General features: G+C 40.4%; 1 protein-coding gene across 2 annotated transcripts in view; it reads left to right on the plus strand.

Annotated features, from left to right (window-relative positions):
• The window catches only part of PCCA (propionyl-CoA carboxylase subunit alpha), a 436,739-nt gene that overhangs the window by 317,831 nt on the left and 98,766 nt on the right, over window positions 1-20,142 (plus strand). For both annotated transcript variants that reach the window (XM_001092670.5, XM_015121385.3), the window contains exon 20: window positions 16,318-16,416. In XM_001092670.5, coding sequence (XP_001092670.3) covers window positions 16,318-16,416 — 99 coding nt within the window. The remainder of the gene's footprint in view (window positions 1-16,317; window positions 16,417-20,142) is intronic.

Here is a 20,142-nt window from a genome sequence, read left to right on the forward strand (position 1 = left end):
TTACAAGTGCACCATGCCCGACTAATTTTTGTATTTTTAGTAGATACGGGGTTTCACCATGTTGGTCAGGCTGGTCTTGAACTCCTGACCTCACGTGATCCACCCACTTCAGCCTCCCAAAGTGCTGGGATTACAGGCGTGAGCCACCATGCCCAGCCTGTCGCCCCTACTTGTGATTTGACTCAACAAACCCATTTCTCTCTATGGCCAAATTGGTTTGCTAATTACTATACTATATGCACTGGAATTATTTGGTACAAAACATGACTGTCCAAATAGCCTAACCTAATGATCTATTTTCCTTAACTTTTTGCCAGGGAATTTTTTTTTTTTAAATCTAGAGACGGAGTCTCGCTCTGTCCCCAGGCTGGAGTGCAGTGGCACCATTTCGGCTCACTGCAAACTCCGCCTCCTAGGTTCAAGTGATTCTTCTGCCTTAGCCTCCTGAGTAGCTGGGACTACAGGCATGTGCCCAGCTAATTTTTGTATTTTTAGTAGAGACGGAGTTTCACCATGTTGGCCAGGATAGTCTCGATCTCTTGACCTCGTGATTCACCTGCCTCAGCCTCCCAAAGTGCTGGGATTACAGGCATGAGCCCCCATGCCCAGCCTGCCAGGGAAATGGTAAAGTCCACACACAATGGAGCTACTGGTGCAGTGAACACTGTGTGCTGTTCTTGTGAACCTCTCCTTGCACACCACTGTTTTTATTCTGAAATATTTTATAGCACGTATTGCAGTCCTGTAAATTGATACTTTTTTTAAAAGTTTGTTCAATTGCAGTATCCTAAATTCCCAAACCCACGTTCACTGACCACCTAGCACACTCTTTTTTTCCCCAAGAGAAACCTGTTTCTTATTAAATTTTGCGTTAGTGTCAAATCAGTTGACTGTTTTTTTGTTAAAGCCCTGTCATTTTCTTTTCTATAATGTATATACTCTTTGACTTGCTGTGAAATATATTTAAAGTAGAAGATTTATGTGTATGTCAGACAAATTAAGAAAGAAAATAGTAGCAAACTTGTTAGCCGGATAATATGAGGCAGTTTCTCACTGTTTTTCAAGGGAGCTGCAAATATAGAATAGAGGAAAGTTAAAATAAATCCTACAGTGTTGAAATGTATGGAATCAGAGGTATCAATGTGAAGTCATGTTTGTTTGTTTGTTTTTATCAGTAGACACAGAAACAGATTTAGATGTATTTGCTTAGGGCTTAACATTACACACTTGGCAGAAACCATATTAACCAGTAATAAAGTAGCCATGCTGGTAATGTGACAGGTATGCCTCCTGATTTTTTTTGTTTTTTTGAGACATGGTCTCGCTCTCTTGTCCAGGCTGGGGTGCAGTGACACGATCTTGACTCATTGCAACCTCCACCTCCCAGGTTCAAGGGATTCTTATGCCTCAGCCTCCCAAGTAGCTGGAATTACAGGTGTGCAAACCATGCTAATGTTTTTTGTATTTTTAATAGAGACAGCATTTTGCTATGTTGACCAGGCTGTGCCTCCTGATTTGATGCTGAAAAAAGCACAACATTACTTCTGAGGTATTCCTGATAAAAATGCATTAATCGAGAGGAAACTTTTTCCCACATTAACTGGTCTATGCCCTGCTAGTCTGGAATTACCTTAGTCAATTTGGACTGCTATAATAAATATACCATAGAATGGGCGGCTTAAACAACAGTCATTTATTCCTCCAGTTCTGTAGGCCGACAAGTCCAAAATCAAGGTGCTGGCATATCTGGTGTTTGGTGAGGACCCACTTCTTGGTTTGCAGATGACCATCTTTCTTGCTATGTTCATTCATGGCTGAGAGCAGAGGGAGAAGAAGCAGCTTTTGTATCTCTTCTTATAAGGGCACTGATGCCATCAGGAGGGCTCCACCCCCACCACCTCATTACCTCCCAAAGGTCCTGTCTCCTCATACTATCATATTGAGAGTTAGGCTTTTATCATGTGAATTTTGAGGGGACAGAACCATTCAGTCCATAGCACAAGGAAAATCATGAAGGACAAGCAAAGTTAAGGAACTATTCAGGTTGACAGAGACACCAAAGAGACATGAAAACTAAATGTATGAGCCTAAATTAGCTCTCAGACATACCATAAAGGACATTATTGGGGCTATTAGTAGAATTTGAATAGAGTTTGTAGATTAGATGGTAATATTGGATTAATAGTAAATTCCTGTTTTGTTGACTGCACTGTGCTGTCAACAAAATGTTAATGACAGCACAATGTTGTTGACAGCACAGTGCAGTCAACAAAATCAGGAAGTTACTATTACTCCAGTATCACCACCTAGTTCACAAACTCTGTTCACATTCACTAAGGAGAGGGTCCTTGTACTTGGGAATAAATGCTGAAGTATTAAAGGGAAATGGGACAGGCCAGGCACAGTGGCTCATGCCCTGTAATCCCAGCACTTTGGGAGGCCGAGGCGGGTGGATCATGAGGTCAGGAGTTTGAGACCAGCCTGGCCAAGATGGGGAAACCCTGTCTCTACTGAAAAATACAAAAATTAGCCGGGCACAGTGGCAGGCGCCTGTAATCCCAGCTACTTGGGAGGCTGAGGCAGGAGAATTGCTTGAACCTGAGAGGCAGAGTGCAGTGAGCCGAAATCACACCACTGCACTCTAGCCTGGGTGACAGAGCAAGACTCTGTCTCAAGAAAAAAAAAGGGTAATAGGACATCATAAAATGTATTCTTTACTGCTCAGAAATGTTAACAGCTAGGGAATCTGGGTGAAGCGTATAAGGGAACTCCATGTACTATTGCTATAACTTTTATGTATATCTGAAATTATTTTACAAGAAACGAACAAGATACAAAGAAATACTTCCCCAGGATGTTTATTAGAACAATAGAGGGTAACTATACCATTTTTCTATTTCTTATTAGGTGCAATAAAAGGACACTGGTAACTGTAAGCTTAACAGTTAAAAGTAAGGTCATGGCAGTGGCTTACAGGGCTGATAAGTGCCCTATATACTCTCTACAAGTGCCAGTGCATGCTTGATTATGATTAACCTAATGGATAGTTTTTTTTTGTTGTTGTTGTTTTTTAAACCAGGGTCTTCCTTGAGATGTAAAGGGCACAGAGTAAATGGCTGATTGTTAGCTTATTCCCTGGATGGATGTGATGAGTGGGTCTGGGGCATCAGTTTCTATATCTCACCTTTACCTATCAAAGAAATTGGGACAAACCACAAGAGCAAATAAATAAAAAGAAAAAGGAGTTTTATTGTTCATGCTTACAAAAGAATCCTGTTAATAGATTTGTAATCCACCAATTATTTTGGGAATAAAATTGTAGTAGCAAATAAACTTAAGATACAAACATAAAACTATTAAATATGTTATTTGTATTATAATGTAAAAATATAATTAATATTTTTGTATGTACATATTAGGAATAATGTCACTGGTGGCCACAGAGGCTAAAAAACAGAATGCAAACCTGCTGGAAAATCCTTGGTAGATAGGAGCGTAGAAAACAGAATATCAAATACATTTATTATTGGCCAGGAGAAATGGACTACTAGGGGAAATTCTGAGTGCTTAAGGATAGTAGTAGAATGTTAAGCAGCTCACAGATAATAATATAAAGTAGGTTGGATTAACAAGAAACAGCACACCACAGTCACAATATATGGGAATTAGGAAAAGGAAATACGTAGCCATTTTTATGGAAGTCTTTTAGTCCACTTAGTTAATAGATGTGTTCTGTGGTGGTAAACCACCAGCTTAGGTAATGGGATTTATTGGGGGACATCAGTGGTAGCAAAATACTTATGAAAAGCAAAAGAAATACTAATAGGAATCTGATGAAATTAAGAGGATAAATAATGGAAGAGATATTAATGGAAGAACAAGAAAAATTGAAGAACAGTAAAAGTAGGCATGGTTGGAAAAAGAGAAAAATAGATCTCTAATAATCATTTTTGTGGAAGGAGTACAGAGCGTCACTAAGTTGAACTACCAACAACAACCAGCATTTACTGAGGGCTTATTATGTACTAGGTGCTGTTCTAAGGGCTTGACTTCATTCCTCACAACCACTCCATGAATATGCATTTTACGTATGAGAAAGTGGAGACATGAACACGTAGGTAACTTGTGGAACTGAGGTTCAAACACAAGCATTGTGACCATTGACAACAAAACTGCATAGAAATGCAGGATTCCACCACCATCAGGTAGGGGAGGGAAAGGCAGTTGCAATTGTTCTTTATGTAAGGAACTTATCTACCTGGAGTTATTCACTAAGCTGATATAATTTACAGTGTGATCTGCAGAGAGTGACCTTATCACACCAATCCAAAAGAAACTACTACCATAATTAAACGTGGGCAAAATAATGTAGGATATTTTTGTAAACCGTAAACCTGAAATTAAAGTTGTTACTGATCAATTAATGAGGTGATAATTAAACAGAAACTAGCCAACCTGCCTGATTGTAGACCAGTACCTAAAATTTGTTTTTGCAATTCACATCCTTTGAGATATATTTAATTACATTTATAACACATGAATATTTAGTATAATCTTTTGTGACAGATTGACAGGTCTTCACCATCATTGTGTGTAATTCCTCTTGATGTTTTGGTCATTATTACATATATATTTGGGAGATAAGGGCTGTTTCCAAGGTGATGGGGATAAAGAGCAAACTTACAAAAACGGGTTGCCTCCTTTTGTTTGTATAAACAACCATCTCATTTCCCTGTGGAAGGTCACTAGAGGTATAATAGCTCTATTGTGAAATAGTATTTTAGGAAATAGGAGAGCAGGGTAAAGAAAGCCTCCCGTTTTTGTGTTATCTTAAGGCTTAAAACTGTGTTATAGTTTATACTAAAACATTAAGAATCATTAATTATTATAATAGCATTAAATTGTTTGAGTTTTGTCATGCTTTGCCTAGAAATGTGTGTTCTAGTTTATACTAAAACATTAAGAATCATTAATTATTATAATAGCATTAAATTGTTTGAGTTTTGCCATGCTTTGCCTAGAAATAAGTGTTGAAGCGAGTGACTTAGCAGCGTTATTAGATCTACTAAATAATTGGAAATTTATGTGCTTATTGTCAGCATCTTGGCTTTTTAGAATTTTAAAGTATGTTTGTGCTTCACATCTCTAGTTGCAGTTTATGTAGAATTTAGTGAACTATAATAACGTTGGATGGTGGTAATATCACAATTTAATTAACTGCATAGAATACAAAGTTCTTTGTTAATGGGAAATGGGATATACCTCCTCTATTTGATATATAATTTAATAATCATACTTTTTGTTAGCAGTAGTTAAGTGATAAGAACTAAAAAGAACCAATAGACGTCTCCATCTCTAAAACAGTCTTACAAGTATGCAGTGAGCATCTACTGTATACAAGCACTATGTCTTCATATTTAGATTACATTTGCTATTTTGCTTTTAACATGCGAACTTAAGTGAAATACTCTAAGGAGTATTGCAAAGTAATTGCCCCTATAAATTACATAATTTATATGGCTCTTTAATTTTTTTAGATGTAAAATGGGAGGAGGAGAGCATTGAATTGGAATGTATTATTTCTAGGATTCTTTCTAGACCACAAGTTGAATCAGAAAACTGTGGCTCATGCCTGTAATCTGAGCACTTTGGAAGGCTCAGGTGGGAGGATTGCTTGAGGCCAGGAGATCGAGACCAGCCTGGTCACATAGTGAGACCACACCTCTACAACAACAAAAACAATTAGCCAGGCATGGTGGCAAATGTCTGTAATCCCAGCCACTCAACCAGCTGACATGGGCAAATTGCTTGAGCCCAGGGGGTTGAGGCTGTAGTGAGCTGGATCCCACCACTGCTTTCCAGCCTGGGTGACAGAGTGAGACTCTGTCTCCAAAACAAAACAAAGCAATCAGAAACATACAGATCTTTTTCCACATTTTGTGCAGAAGAGTCACTTTTAAGATACACCATGAAAGCCTATTAAAGAAGCAGGAACTAGTTATTCCTTTCTGAGAATTAGTTATAACTTGACTAGCAAATCGGTTTTTTATCCTTCATATCGTCTTCAGAAGTAGAAGCAAGACATATGATCAAAGTCTTTTTAAAAATAGTGGAATACCTGGGTTTTTGTTTTATATTTTCACTCTGCACAATGCTAATCTCCTTAACATTTGATGACAAAGAAAGACCTTAGAATTTGTGTATGACAAAAAGGATGACTTATGAGGTGAATCAAAAACACTTTTTACAGCCTCTGTCTTCCTAAAGTTTATTATTTTTGGAAATGGTTTTTTGGCAAATATTTTGTTTTGTAAATTTTACATTTCTAAAGTTGAATAAAATTAAATGTTTAGCAGGTGCTTGTTGTAATAGAAGCTATGATATTTTAACTATGTCATGAGGTATCTCTGAGGAAGTGTTCTTTTTTGTTTTTTAATGGTAAAGGATGTCAGTAATATCTCTCAAATGTCAAATTAACTTAGGGTGTGTACTTTCTTTTTCCCTATGATGACGTAGATAGGAAAATCGAATGTTCCAAACAACTCATGGAAAATCTTCCACTTCAGCGTTATTTGTACCACAAATGCAGTGAAATGCTTTTAATGGAATCCAGAGTGATAGGTGCATTATGACATGTGGGGAGATGCCTTCTTGAAATAGGACATAAATCATGGATTTTTTGTTGTTGTTGTTGTGTGTGTTTTTTTTTTTTCCTGAGACAGAATCTCGCTCTGTTGCGCAGGCTGGAGTGCAGTGGCATGGTCTTGGCTCACTACAACCTCCACCTCCTGGGTTCAAGCAGTTCTTCTGTCTCAGCCTCTTGAGTAGCTGGGGTTACAGGTGCCCACCACCATGCCCAGCTAGTTTTTGTATTTTTAGTAGAGACAAAGTTTCACCATGTTGGCCAGGCTAGTCTTGAACTCTTGACCTCAAGTGCTCTGCCCACTTCAGCCTCCCAAAGTGCTGGGATTACAGGCGTGACCACCGTGCCCTGCCAAATCATGTTTTCGAACTTGTTTTAAATATTTTGTGTGTGTGTGTGTGTGTGTGTGTGTGTATATATATATATATATTTTTTTTTTTTTAATGGAGTCTTGCTCTGTTGCCCAGGCTAGAGTGCAATGGCACGATCTCAGCTCTTTGCACCCTCCAACTCCTGGGTTCCAGCGACCCCATCCTGCTGAGTTGCTGGGATTATAGACACCTGCCACCACATCCAGCTAATTTTTGTATTTTTATAGAGATGGGGTTTCATCATCTTGGCCAGGCTGGTCTCGAACTCCTAGCCTCGTAATTTACCCACCTTGGCCTTCCAAAGTGCTGGGATTACAGGTGCCTATGCCACTGCGCCCAGCCCATATTATGTATATTCTTTTTTTCTTCTTCTTCTTTTTTTTTGAGATGGAGTTTTGCTCTTGTTGTCCAGACTAGAGTGCAATGGTGTGATCTTGGCTCACCGCAACCTCCGCCTCCCAGGTTCAAGCAATTCTCCTGCCTCAGCCTCCCGAGTAGCTGGGATTACAGGCATGCGCCACCACGCCTGGCTAATTTTGTATTTTTGGTAGAGAACAGGGTTTCTCCATTTTGAGCAGGCTGGTCTTGAACTCCCAGTCTCAGGTGATCTGCCCGCCTTGGCCTCCCAAAGTGCTGGGATTACAGGCGTGAGCCACTGTGCCTGCTCCTGTCATGTATATTCTTATTATAAATAATTTTCAACCAAACTGATCTGTTTGGTTAAGCTGGAGAAGGTTTTCAGAAAATAGAGTACATTGAGATGAATTTCATGAACTGTACCCACCAAAGCTTTGTCCTGGTTAATTCAAATTTATAATGCCAATACTTTAAATTAGCATTTAGCTTTTAAGTGATGGTGGAATGGTGAGACGCATGATGTTTTTATACCAACCACTGCATGCTCCATGTCTTTGTTGGAGTTTACACTTTTCAAAAACAGGCGGCATTTCCATGTGTTTATTTCCCCTTTATCTCGGTTTCAGTGAATGATTGGTTTCATCTTTACAAAGATTATTCTGGCTGTAGTGGGGAGAACCAGTTGGAGATATGGAAGATGTATGTGGGGAGGCCAGAGTATCGTGGCAGTAGGCCTCAGAGATGCAGTGGCCGGGGTTTGGGCTAAGGTGTTATCGGTGGAGATTGAGAGAATTCGTGGTATTTGAGAACCACTGCAGCCTCCATTATTTCTAATTCTGTGTCCTCTACCCTTCTCTGTCATCTCTCCACTGCCTCCCAGTCCCTTCCACTGTGCCCCCTGTATTGCCCACTTGCAGACCAACAGCCTTTTGTATCAGTCTTTTCTGGAATGTTCCAGTAATTACTTACCCTAACTAAAACCTTAGGGTAGTTTTGTTCTCATACCACATGCACCTCCAAGACAGGAGGTGGGATTACTTTCCCTCCTCGTGTCATTCAGTACCACTGTTCCACTCTTTCTTGTAAGCCCTTTCTTATTTGAAATCACATCATCAGTCTTCACTACCTCATCTTCCTCTTGGCAACCTTCAGGTCCCCTTCCCTGTATCCCTCTCCCTGCATGTGAAGACCAGCAGCCAGTTCCTGGTCTGTCTCTCTGTCGCCATACAATCATTATTCCCTGTATTTTCTCTCCATTCACAGACACCACTCCCGTTTTTACATCCTTTATCCAGTTTAGATTCCCTGGCCTGGCATTATAGTCACTCACTCATGAATACCCTTAACTGCTTACTCCTTCGTTCTTCCACGGCCAGCTGAGCATCCTACACTGGGCAGCAGGGTTGCTGTTTCTCTGATAACTTCTCCTCCCTTTTCCTCAGTGACTCCTTCCTGTCTTCACATGTCCCATGTTCCCGCTCCAGCTGACACTACTTCTGAATGTCCCTCTTCTCTACACCACCAGGGCTCTAGATCTGATCACCATGACTTTTAGTTTTATTTCCTCTAATTCATTGTCCAAGCTACAGCCTGAATGATCTTTCAAAAATAGACAGTGTGGCTCATGCCTGTAATCCCAGCACTTGGGGAGGCCGAGGTGGGCGGAGGTCAGGAGTTCAAGAGCAGCCTGGCCAACATGGTGAGACCCTGTCTCTACTAAAAATACAAAATATTAGCCAGGCATGGTGGTGTACACCTGTAGTCCCAGCTACTCAGGAGGCTACGGTGAGAGAGTCATTGGAACCTAGGCAGTGGAGTTTGTAGTGAGCCAAGACTGTGCTGTTGTACTCCAGCCTGGGTGAGAGAGTGAGACTCCACCACCAACAACAACAACAAAAAAAAAAAAAAAAAAAAAAAGGACAGCAGTGAATGGCACTCAGCAGGTGAACCCATTCATGTTTCCCACTCCTGTCCCTGTTGTTCAAGAACCAGCCTCCCCTTCTCCTCTCTGCTCCATCCACACTGGTTTCAAACCAGCTCAGCTCTTTCTCACCTCAGGGTTTTCTTGTTTTTGTTTTTTTAAATATGATATTCCTTCTAGAATATTCCCACACACCTATCACTAGCACGCCTAACTAATTCCTACTCACCCTTCCAGTCTTTGCTCAAGATCACCTCCTCAGAGAGGTCCTTCTTTCTGCTGACAAGCAAAGAATAATGAGAATTCAGAAGAAGCTGTAGAAATTGGCTGGGCGTGGTGGCTCATGCCTGTAATCCCAACACTTTGGGAGACTGAGGCGGGCGGATCACTTGAGGTCAGAAGTTCGAGACCAGCCTGGCCAACATGGTGAAACCCCATCTCTAGTACAAATACAAAAATTAGCCAGGTGTGGTGGTGGGCGCCTGTAATCCCAGCTACTCGGGAAGCTGAGGTAGGAGAATTGCGTGAACCTGGGAGGCAGAGGCTGCAGTGAGCCGAGATTGTACCTCTGTACTCTAGCCTGGGCAACAGAGCGAGACTTTGCCTCAAAAAGAAAAAAAAAAAAAAAGAAAAAGAAGTTGCTGAATATTTGTGACTTTTCACAATACAGTTTTAGTAACCAGATTATAGGAGGTTATGGGGAAGGGTGTACGGTAAGAAAATAGCTACAGAGAACTTGTTCTAGAATCTGTCAGAGAAAGGAAGAGACACGGAGCTGCGGAGTTCTGCATGTGTTTGAAAGCAGAGGCGAGGCTCCAGTGTAGACTGAAAGCTGGAGAACAGGGAATTTAAAAGGATTAACTAAGAAGCAGAGAGGGCATGAGATGTGAGTAAAGGAAAGAGCATGGCTGATGAGGCAAGCAAATAAGAGGACTTGGGCTTATGGCTTCGATTTTGGTAAAGAGAAGAAGTCGTCTGCTGAGAGTGCGGGGCAGGCTTCTAATTAATGTAAGTTTGGTGCACTTGAGTCCTTGGTCGATTTAAGGGCAAGTTATAAAATCTTTGTTTACGTTAGCGTTGCTGCTAAACACCTCTGGCGTTGTGTCTTTGGATAGTTTATGAAATACAGAGTTTTTTGCATAATTTGAAATATTCCAGTGTTTTCACAGTGCTAAGACATTTTGATAATATTGTCTCTGCCTTGAAAGGAGCAGATTTTACTTGTGCCTCAGGATATTATGTCATTTATCGCTTCACTTTTGGTCTATTTTTCTTTTTATCCCCACACTGAATTCGATTTGTTAGCTTTTATTGTCACTTAAAGGAAAAATCTTAAAAAGTTCTAACCTCAAACAGAGGTATGTGAGCAAAAGACTCACTTTATAACATTAGAAATAGCCATGTTAGAAATTAAATGTCTGTGGCCGGATGTGGTGGCTCATGCCTGTAATCTCAGCACTTTGGGAGGCCAAGGTGGGAGGATTGCTTGAGCCCAGAAATTCGGGGCCAGCCCTGGCAACATAGTGAGAACCTGTCTCTCCAAAATAAACAAATAAATGAATAAATCTGGAGGTGGTAGCTTGTACCTGTAGTCCCAGCTACACTGGAGGCTGAGGTGGGAGGATCACTTGAGCCTGGGAGGGCAAGGCTCAGTGAGCCATGATCATGCCACTGCACTCCAGCCTGGGTGACAGAGTGAGGCCCTGTCTCAAAAAAAAAACTAACAAAGGGCTGGGTGCGGTGGCTCACGCCTGTAATCCTAGCACTTTGGGAGGCTGAGGCAGGTGGATCACCTGAGGTCAGGAGTTCGAGACCAGCCTGGCCAACATGGAGAAACCCCGTCTCTACTAAAAATACAAAAATTACCCAGTCTTGGTGGCATGTACCTGTAATCCCAGCCACTCTGGAGGCTGAAGCAGGAGGATCACTTGAACCTGGGAGACAGAGGTTGCAGTGAGCCAAGAATACGCCTTTGCACTCCAGCCTGGGCAACAAGAGCAAAACTCCATCTCAAAGAAAAAAAAAAAAAACACACAAAGAAATTAACCATCTAAATACATCTGAAATAAAAGGGCTTTGTAAACACAGAATTATAGATGTAGCAGAGATATTTGACCTTGTTAGTTCAGGTCCCTCTTTTTCAGATGAGGAAGAGAGATTATCTGAAACACATTGTAAAATTTGGTGTTGTAGTTGAAGTCTGTAAATCTACAACCAGAGAAATAGAAATTAGTATCCACCTGTTAACTAAAATGCAGTTTTGAAAAAACAGCTACTATTTATTGTGTGCCTACTAGTGAGAGGTCTGAAGTGGCTGTTGATTGCATATTATAATGACAGAAAATGAGCACATTTCGCTTGAAAAAAAATTTTAGAGCGGACGTAGTGACTCGTGCCTGTAATCCCAGTATTTTAGAAGGCCGTGGCGGGCCAATCATCTGAGGTCAGGAGTTTGCAACTAGCCTGGCCAACATAGTGAAGCACCATCTCTACTAAAAATGCAAAAATTAGCCGGGCCTGGTGGCAGGCGCCTATAATTCCCACTACTCAGGAGGCTGAGACATGAGAATCACTTGAACCCAGGAGGTGGATGGAGGTTGCAATGAGCTAAGATCGCACCACTGCACTCCAGCCTGGTCCACAGAGTGAAACTCTGTCTCAAAAAAAAATTAAAGTACCGTATGTATATACGGTAAAAAGTCCAAATGGATTTGTGGTGAAAAACAAGCCTTCCTTTCATCCCTGTTCCTTAGCTACTCTGTTCCTCTTAAGCATTTGTCCAGAGATACTCTTTGCATTTAAAAACACACATGTATAGTTATTTTTTTTTAAAAAAAGATAGCACACTGTATACACTATTCTGTATTTTCTTGAAAATGGTTTCAAATCAATACGTATAGAGATGACTTTTTTTAAAGAAGGGGCACTACGTTTTTACATTCTACAGAATATATATTTATTTGTTATACTTTAAGGATACCTTTGCTGGGTGTAAAATTGGGGGACATTTCCTTTTTTTAGTACTTAGGCCATATTGCTATGTGGTCTTCTGTATCTGTGTCGCTTTTGAGAAATTAGGCTGACCTGAGTTTTTTTCCTTTCGTATACATGATTTCTTATTTATTTATTTATTTATTTTTTTGAGATGGAGTCTCGCTCTATTGTGCAGGCGGAAGTGCAGTGGCGTGATCTCAGCTCACTGCAACCTCTGCCTCCCAGGTTCAATCAGTTCTTCTGCCTCAGCCTCCCGAGTAGCTGGGACTACAGGTGTGTACCACCACACCCGGCTAATTTTTGTATTTTTAGTTGACACGGGGTTTCACCACGTTGGTCAGACTGGTCTCAAACTCCTGACCTCATGATCTGCCCCCCCTTGGCCTCCCAAAGTGCTGTGATTACAGGCATGAGCCACTGCGCCTGGCCCATGAGTTTTTTATTTCTAACTTAATACCTCCACACTTTCTTTTCAGTCTTTTTCTTTTCCTTTTCCTTTTTCTCTTCTCTTTTCTTTTCTTCCTTTTTTCTTTTTTTTTTTGGACAGCATTTTGCTCTGTCATCCAGCCTGGAGTGCAGTGGCAAAATCATGGTTCAGTGTAGCTTGGAAGGCTTGGGCTCAAGCAATCTCCCCCTGCCTCAGACTCCTGAGTAGCTGGGACTACAGGCACTGGCCATCATGCCTGGCTAATTAAAAACATTTTTTTTTGTAGACTGGGTCTCACTTTATTGCCCAGGCTGGTTTCAAACTCCAGGCTTCAAGCAGTGCTCCTGCCTGGGCCTTCCAAAGTGCTGGGCTTACAAGCGTGAGCCACCATGCCTGGTTCTTTCTTTAGCCTTAAAGTTGTATAAACATAATCAATCCACAAATTCCAGGTTTTATTTATTTTGACAGGTTTTATCCTATTATATATCTTTGAATGTACATTTGTTCTTTTTGCTTTGTGAGCCTCTTTGGAGAGTTACATATTCTTTCTACCCCGCTTCCTCCTCTATATCTGTTGTCTTCTCAGTAAATTGGTTTTATATTGTTAGTCTTATCTGTTTCATTTTATATGATTTCTCCCATCCTTATCTTTCTTTTTAGTCACGTTTATTCTATTTTTGGTTGCTTCTTAATGTGGCTTTTATCTCAATAATGTTATTTTTCTCTCCATTTTTTTCTGAGTTATATCAGCTTGACTTTCATTTCCTTCTGTTGTTGTATAATCTTGTCTTTGAACCTTTGTTTTTCTTCTTTGAGCTCTTTTTTTTTTTTTTTTTTAAGAGGGTTCACATTTCCTATGGTTGCCTTTGAGACTTTGGAGAACTATTTATCTGAACTCTTCCTGTGTTTCTTTGAGTAGTTCTTGTGTTATATGCTGCTAATTTACCTCTTTCTGAGTTTTTTTTTTTTTTTTTTCCAAATTGTATGCAGACATCCAGTATTGGTTGTTTTCTGAGTGTTGTTTATGTTGGAATAGGGCGGGAGGATGGGTGCAGCAGGCTACAGCCTTTTTTTTTTTTTTTTTTTTTTTGACTTATTACTTAGTCATTTCTCACCAAATCTGTTATTTAGTTTGAAAGGGTAGGCTGGTTCTTCATGTCAGAGTCTATCACGAAATGCTACCTCCACTCTACATCTGCCCCTTCAATCACCCTTGACTGAAGAGTTGCGTGTGCACAGTGGATCTGGCATAGTAACAAGGATTCTTTGGTTCAGCCAGCCCACCTTTCTCTGGTATTAACCCGTGGTTCAAAGAGACATTCTCTACTTCTCCTATGGCCTATACTTCCATCTGGATTCCCCGCTTGGATGCAAGCATCAGTAGAATCACTGTACCTCTTATTCAGAATTATGTATCTGTGTATCGCTGGAAGCCTGAGAAGGCCTGTGATGGCTTTCCGCACATTCCCTTTCGCCACTTAGTACTGGCAGATAGGTTTCAGCTTATGATTTGGAGTCATGATGGCTTCCTTGTTTCAGTTGTGTAGTGAAGTTGCAAATTTCTACTCATGACTCATTATGTAGATGACAAAATGTACTGTATTTTCTATCACCTATCGTCTTCGTCAGAGGCCCTCTACCTTTAGTAGTGGATGGTGGGAAGAAAAATATGGGAGTAAACAGGATCTTGGCCTCTGCTGGTTTAAACAGTCTCTTTGGGGTAATGTGTTTCAGTTTTCTTCCATCCCCAGCTTCCACTGAGGTGAGGTCTGGGAGCAGTGAGAGGGGCCTTTGGGAATGATGGTCAGATCTGCCTCGCGGTGCTGGCGTGGGGAGAACGTAGACTCACACGCAGTCCCCCTAAGGCTTTGCTACGAGGGCCTGGGTTGGTAACCACTGAGTAATGACTCTCTCTGTTTAGGCTCTGAAAGCCTTGAGGAGGCTTCTGCTGTCCTTAGATCTACTACGGTCGGCCCTCTGTATCCATGGGCTCCGCGTCTGTGGCTCCGACCAACTGCAGATATTTGGGGTAGGGGGGCGGGGAGAGAAAGATTTGGATCTGTACTGAATAGTACAGCCTTTTTTTCCCCCGCCTTTATTCCCTAAACAATAGAGTATAACAACGATTTAGATAGCATTTACATTGTATTAGGTATTATAATTCAAAGATATTATAGGTAATCTAGAGATGATTCAAAGTATATGGAAGAATGTGCATGGGTTAGATGCAAATACTACCCCATTTTCTATCAGGGACTTGAACATCCCCGGATTTTGGTATCTGCAGGGCAGGGCCGGAGTAGTGCTCCTGGAACCCGTCTCCCATGGATTCCAAGGATCAACTGTATTTGCCTGCAGTCGTGGTGTTCCCCATACTGTATGGTCTTCATCCTGACCCAGGTCTTCACTGGTCAGAGCTTCTGGATTCCTATCATGATGTACTTGGGTTATTTGCCCAGCCCCTCCCTCCAGCCATGCTGTGCTGTTGCTGCCACGCCATATTCAGAATGCCACAAAACTGAGCCCTGGGCTTCACTGCAAGCCTGCAGCCTCCCTTACACTGTGTCCCAGAAGCAGACCTCTCACCTGGATATTTTTAGGGCACCTGATACATGTCAGAATGTTTCCAGCAATCTTTGTCCACTGCCACTCCCGACCTGTCCCCAAGGGTCCAGCAGAAGGGGAAATAGGTCTCTGATAATCTGATTTTAATGAGTATCTTTTAAGAGAAATAAGTGATAGTGGGGGAATTGTTAGGGATCATATATCATGGTTCTGCTGCAGGTTTATTTGGAAACTTGAGCAAGCTTAAGTATCCCCTTGTTAGGTTGTCTACCATAAATAATGTCATCTGTAAGCCTCTCATATTAAAGAGTTAGGGAATAAGCATCAGTGAGTGAAAGAAAGAAAACGATGGTACTTTCATTTTAAATTAGCTATGATTTTTAAATTTCCATTACTTTTATATTTATTTGGAAATTTTTTTTTTCTTTTACGAGTATCCCTGTTTTGAAAGATTATGGGTCTTTTTTTGCATATTCATGAAAGATGACTGGATGAAGTCAGTCATTTATGATTGACAGAAATATGACAGAACTTTGCAAAGTTTGAATGGACTTTTGATATTCAACACCAAAGAATTTTGTCTAATTAAAGCTTCTGTTTAATTAAGATAACAATGCATAGTCCTTCATTAAAATTAACAGAGAAAAAGTTCTTCCTTGGTCCTTGGAGAGGATATTATATGCAAGCCCTGTTGTGTGGGTTGCAAGATGTCACTGGAATTTATATGCATTACTTGTCTAATTGCAGTAAATGTAGCATGTCCAGATAGGTTTCGAGTTAGAAGGCTGTTTGTTACTTGCGGAAATCACTTGAAGCCTCAGTACCCAGAGGCAGCTGTTCACAGGTCCTTCACCTCTCCCCAGAGATGACTGGGAAGACGCTGTTGTTGGACCCTGTCTTTCATGGCTGGAGCAGTAAACATGACAGGTTGTTTGGGAGCCATCTGTTTAAAATGGCTGCTGCTTTGTATGCAGCAATGAACTTGAGATCAGTTTTCTGTCTTTCTTCATGGTAATGGTCTTATTTGGTGTCACAACAGGTGGAAGTTGATGGGTCGAAACTAAATGTGACCAGCACGTGGAACCTGGCTTTGCCCTTATTGTCCGTCAGCGTTGATGGCACTCAGAGGACTGTCCAGGTGAGTGTTGTAAGGATTTCCTTAGAAGGCCTCCTCAAGTCCAGAATCCTTGTCAGCACCTGTGTGGCTAATACTTACAGCTACAGGAGGGAAAAGCTGTATTTTATTCACCTTATGCTTTTTATAGTCGAAAACTTTTCTTTTCTTATCTTAGAGGATCTTAAGTGTTAACCTGAGCAATTAATGTTTTTTTTCAGACAGTCCAAAAAGCTTCATGTATTGTACTTTGTTGTAAACAATGAATTCTGCATGCTTTTCTAAAAATACTCGATTAGCTGTTTTTTTCCCCCCTCTGTGGGTTTTTAGTTGTAAAATACAACTTACTTTGTTACCTTTCTTTTCTGTGCAGTTGAAATTACCGTAGTGTTAGGCTAGCAAAACATGTGTTATCCAGGTTGACTTTCCACGGCTCACTGATGTCCTTTAAAAATTTAGTAATCTTAACTTATTAATCTTTCTTTTCACCTCAATATAAAATGTCCTGCCTTGAGGAGATGCCTTGGAACCCAGAGTCGACAGAATGTTTTTTGTAACCTGTGACTTCCATTTTAAAGTAGAAAAGTTATGAAAAGAGATTCTGCCAAAATCCTTCACCTTGCCTCCTGTTTGAGGTTTAGTGTTTTAGAAAAACAAAGAAACAAAAAATCATGGAACATGTGGCTATCACAGGCTAATAAAAATCTAGTCCCACCCATAGCATTAAATGCTCATTCTTTGTTCTTTTTTATGAAAATGATCTTAACTTGATTTTATACAGGAAACTGGTTTTAAAAACCTTGAGAAATCAGGATAATCACAGATAAGACTACTTACTCCATACCTGATTCTTATCTACCTCTATGAGAGACTGGGGCAGAGGATTTCAGAATCCACAAAAAATATATGGTGACTCAACTGATTTCTAAGTCAGTTTCAATTGATATATATTATCTCTATGGTTCCAAGTAACCTTGAACTCTTGGTAATGAGCCCTATATTTTAACTTTGGTTTTGTGACTTGTCCCCATATATTTTTTCTCATTTTTTAAATTTTCTAACTCCTGTCTTTTCTATTTTATAACTTATATTATATAACTTTATATAATATTATATCAGAATAAATTATGAGGTGAACCCTTGAAAAAAATGTCACTACATAATTTCACATTACTGAGATCCATGTATTATTGTGTCTTTAAAAACTGTGATGCCTGGGTGCGTTGGCTCACGCCTGTAATCCCAGCACTTTGGGAGGCCAAGGCAAGTGGATCACCTGAGGTCAAGAGTTCCAGACTAGCCTGGCCAACATGGTGAAACCCCGTCTCCACTAAAAATATAAAAATTAGCCAGATGTGGTGGCAGGCATCTGTATTCCCAGCTCCTCGGGAGGCTAGGGCAGGAGAATTGCTTGAACCTGGGAGGTGGAGGTTACGATGAGCCAGGATTACGCCATTGCACTGCAGCCTGGGCAACAGAACAAGACTCTGTCTTAAAAATAAAACAAAAACAAATAAACAACAACAACAAAACTGGTTTTGTTATACTGGTTTATGTTCGATAGACTCTATAGTGCATTGAATGTGTTATGGCTCAGGTATTTGTCAGAGGGACATAGTGTTAACTCTCAGTAGTCAGAAGAAAGAGGTACAAACTCCTGTTATGCAGATTTTTTTCTATTGTGATACTTTCATCATCCTTTTCAGTGACTGTGCAGATAGTTGCCTTGGTGGCACTTTTACATGTAGAATTTATAGCTAGATTAATGTGGATATATATGTAGAATAATCAAAAATATTTTCCCTAGTGTAGGGATCATGTTCAGTAAATCCCTTTTTAATCTTGTACGTACTTTGCTACAAAAAGAATTAATGTGTCTGAAATAAGTGACCCCTTAAAGGCAGATCCCTTGACTCTTAGGAAGAGGTCATTGCATCAAGTTAAGTACTCTCTAATTGGAAGGAAATAAACTCAGAGAGGTAAATGGTGTACTAGAAAAAAAAAGTCATTTACCTAAAAAAAAAAAAAAAAGGTAAGGAGAGTTTTTCCTTATGAAAGGGGGTAGATTGTATTTACTTTCTGTCGGCATTAGCATTGTGTTGACTCTTTCCAAAAATGTAATGTGGCCTCTGTGAAAATAATAACAATTGTAGTAACAATAAATAACACAGTGCTTACTGTGTATCAGGTGTAGTTTTAAACATAGTACAGATATGAACTTCTTTGATCCTCACAATTGTATGAAGTAGGTGCTATTTATAATTTTATAAATGAGACAACTGAGGCTCAGAGAAAGTAAGTGACTTACTGAAGGTCACCAGCTAATAAGAGGTAAAGCCATGATTTTTTTTTTTTTTTTTAAACGAGACAGGATCTCGCTCTGTCACCCAGGCTGGAGTGCAGTGGCACAATCTGGGCTCACTGCAGCTTTGACCTCCCAGGCGACGGCCCCCCAACCCCCCACCTCAGCCTAGAGCCGTGATTTAAATCTGAGCAGTCTTGCTGTAGTAGGATCCTTGCTATCAAGCATTGCAAGATGCTGAGGCCAGCTGTGTAACTTCCTGGGCATCACAAAGCTAGGAAGAAGCAGAGCAGAAATTTTATCCGTGGCAGTCACGTGTGCTTCCCCCAACTATGCTATAGTACTTTGCGATTTTTCCTATCAAATTGTTCTTCAAATTATAATTACCTGTCATTCATGCTTTAAACCATAGATGCTTAATCTTTAATGTGCTTTAGAATCAACTAGAAGCCTTGTGGAAACTCAAGTTGTTGGACCCACCCATAGCTTACTCTGATTTAGTAGGTCTGGGCTAGGTCTGCATTTCTGGCAAGCCCCCAGGTAATGCTAATGCTGCTGGTCTGGACCACAGTTGGACGCCTTCTGCTTTCAGAAAATGAGCTGAGGGGTGGTGTGCCCCAGCAAGGTGGGTAGGAGCCAAGTCACACAAGCCTTATTAAGGACATAGGACAGGCTCTACTTTATCCCTAGGTCAGTAGGGACCCGTGGAAGAGCTTTCAGTAAGGAAGTGATGATCGAACAGAATTGTAGTTTACGACGTGCTTTTGGTTTTTGGCTGCTTTGTGGAGAGTGGCTTGAAGAAGGATGAGGTGAAGATTGGAGGCAAAGAGAGAGGTCAGCAGATGTTAGGGATTCGGAGGTGAGAAGTCTTAGCCCCTGCGGCGATGAGGGCACTGTGTGCAGAAGGGACCTGCAAGCGCGACAGGGGAAAGAACTGGTGGCTTTACAGTCGTCTGCTGATTTCTCTTCTGGCCACCGTTAGCATGGGCAAATCTCCACATTCTATTCCTGACTCCCCCTTTCCTCTCTCTGCTTGCTTCCTGGGCTGCATTGCTCCAAGAGTTCCAGCCTAACACCTCCAAGCAGATAGCTATGAAATGCAATTATGAGTGTTTGTGTATCTCTTTGCAATTGTTTATGGTAAATTCTGAGAAATAAGGAATGAATATTACAAAGGTATTTTTCAAGTGATTTTACAGTAATCACTTGAAATTGATTACTGTAGTAATTGATTATTATAGTAATTGTAGCTATTTTAAAGTAATAACTACAGTTCTTTTTTCTCTGGATTTTTGAGGATACATATAAACTTTATATTCTTAAATATTATTATTAAATATTACTATTTATCATTAACTTATATCATTAAATTTTATTAAACCTCATTTGATATAAAATAATATTTATTACTATTATTATTATTATTTTATTTATTTTTTTCAGGCGGA

The sequence above is a fragment of the Macaca mulatta genome, chromosome 17 (assembly GCF_049350105.2).
Source record: "Macaca mulatta isolate MMU2019108-1 chromosome 17, T2T-MMU8v2.0, whole genome shotgun sequence".
Classification (NCBI taxonomy): Eukaryota; Metazoa; Chordata; class Mammalia; order Primates; family Cercopithecidae; genus Macaca; species Macaca mulatta.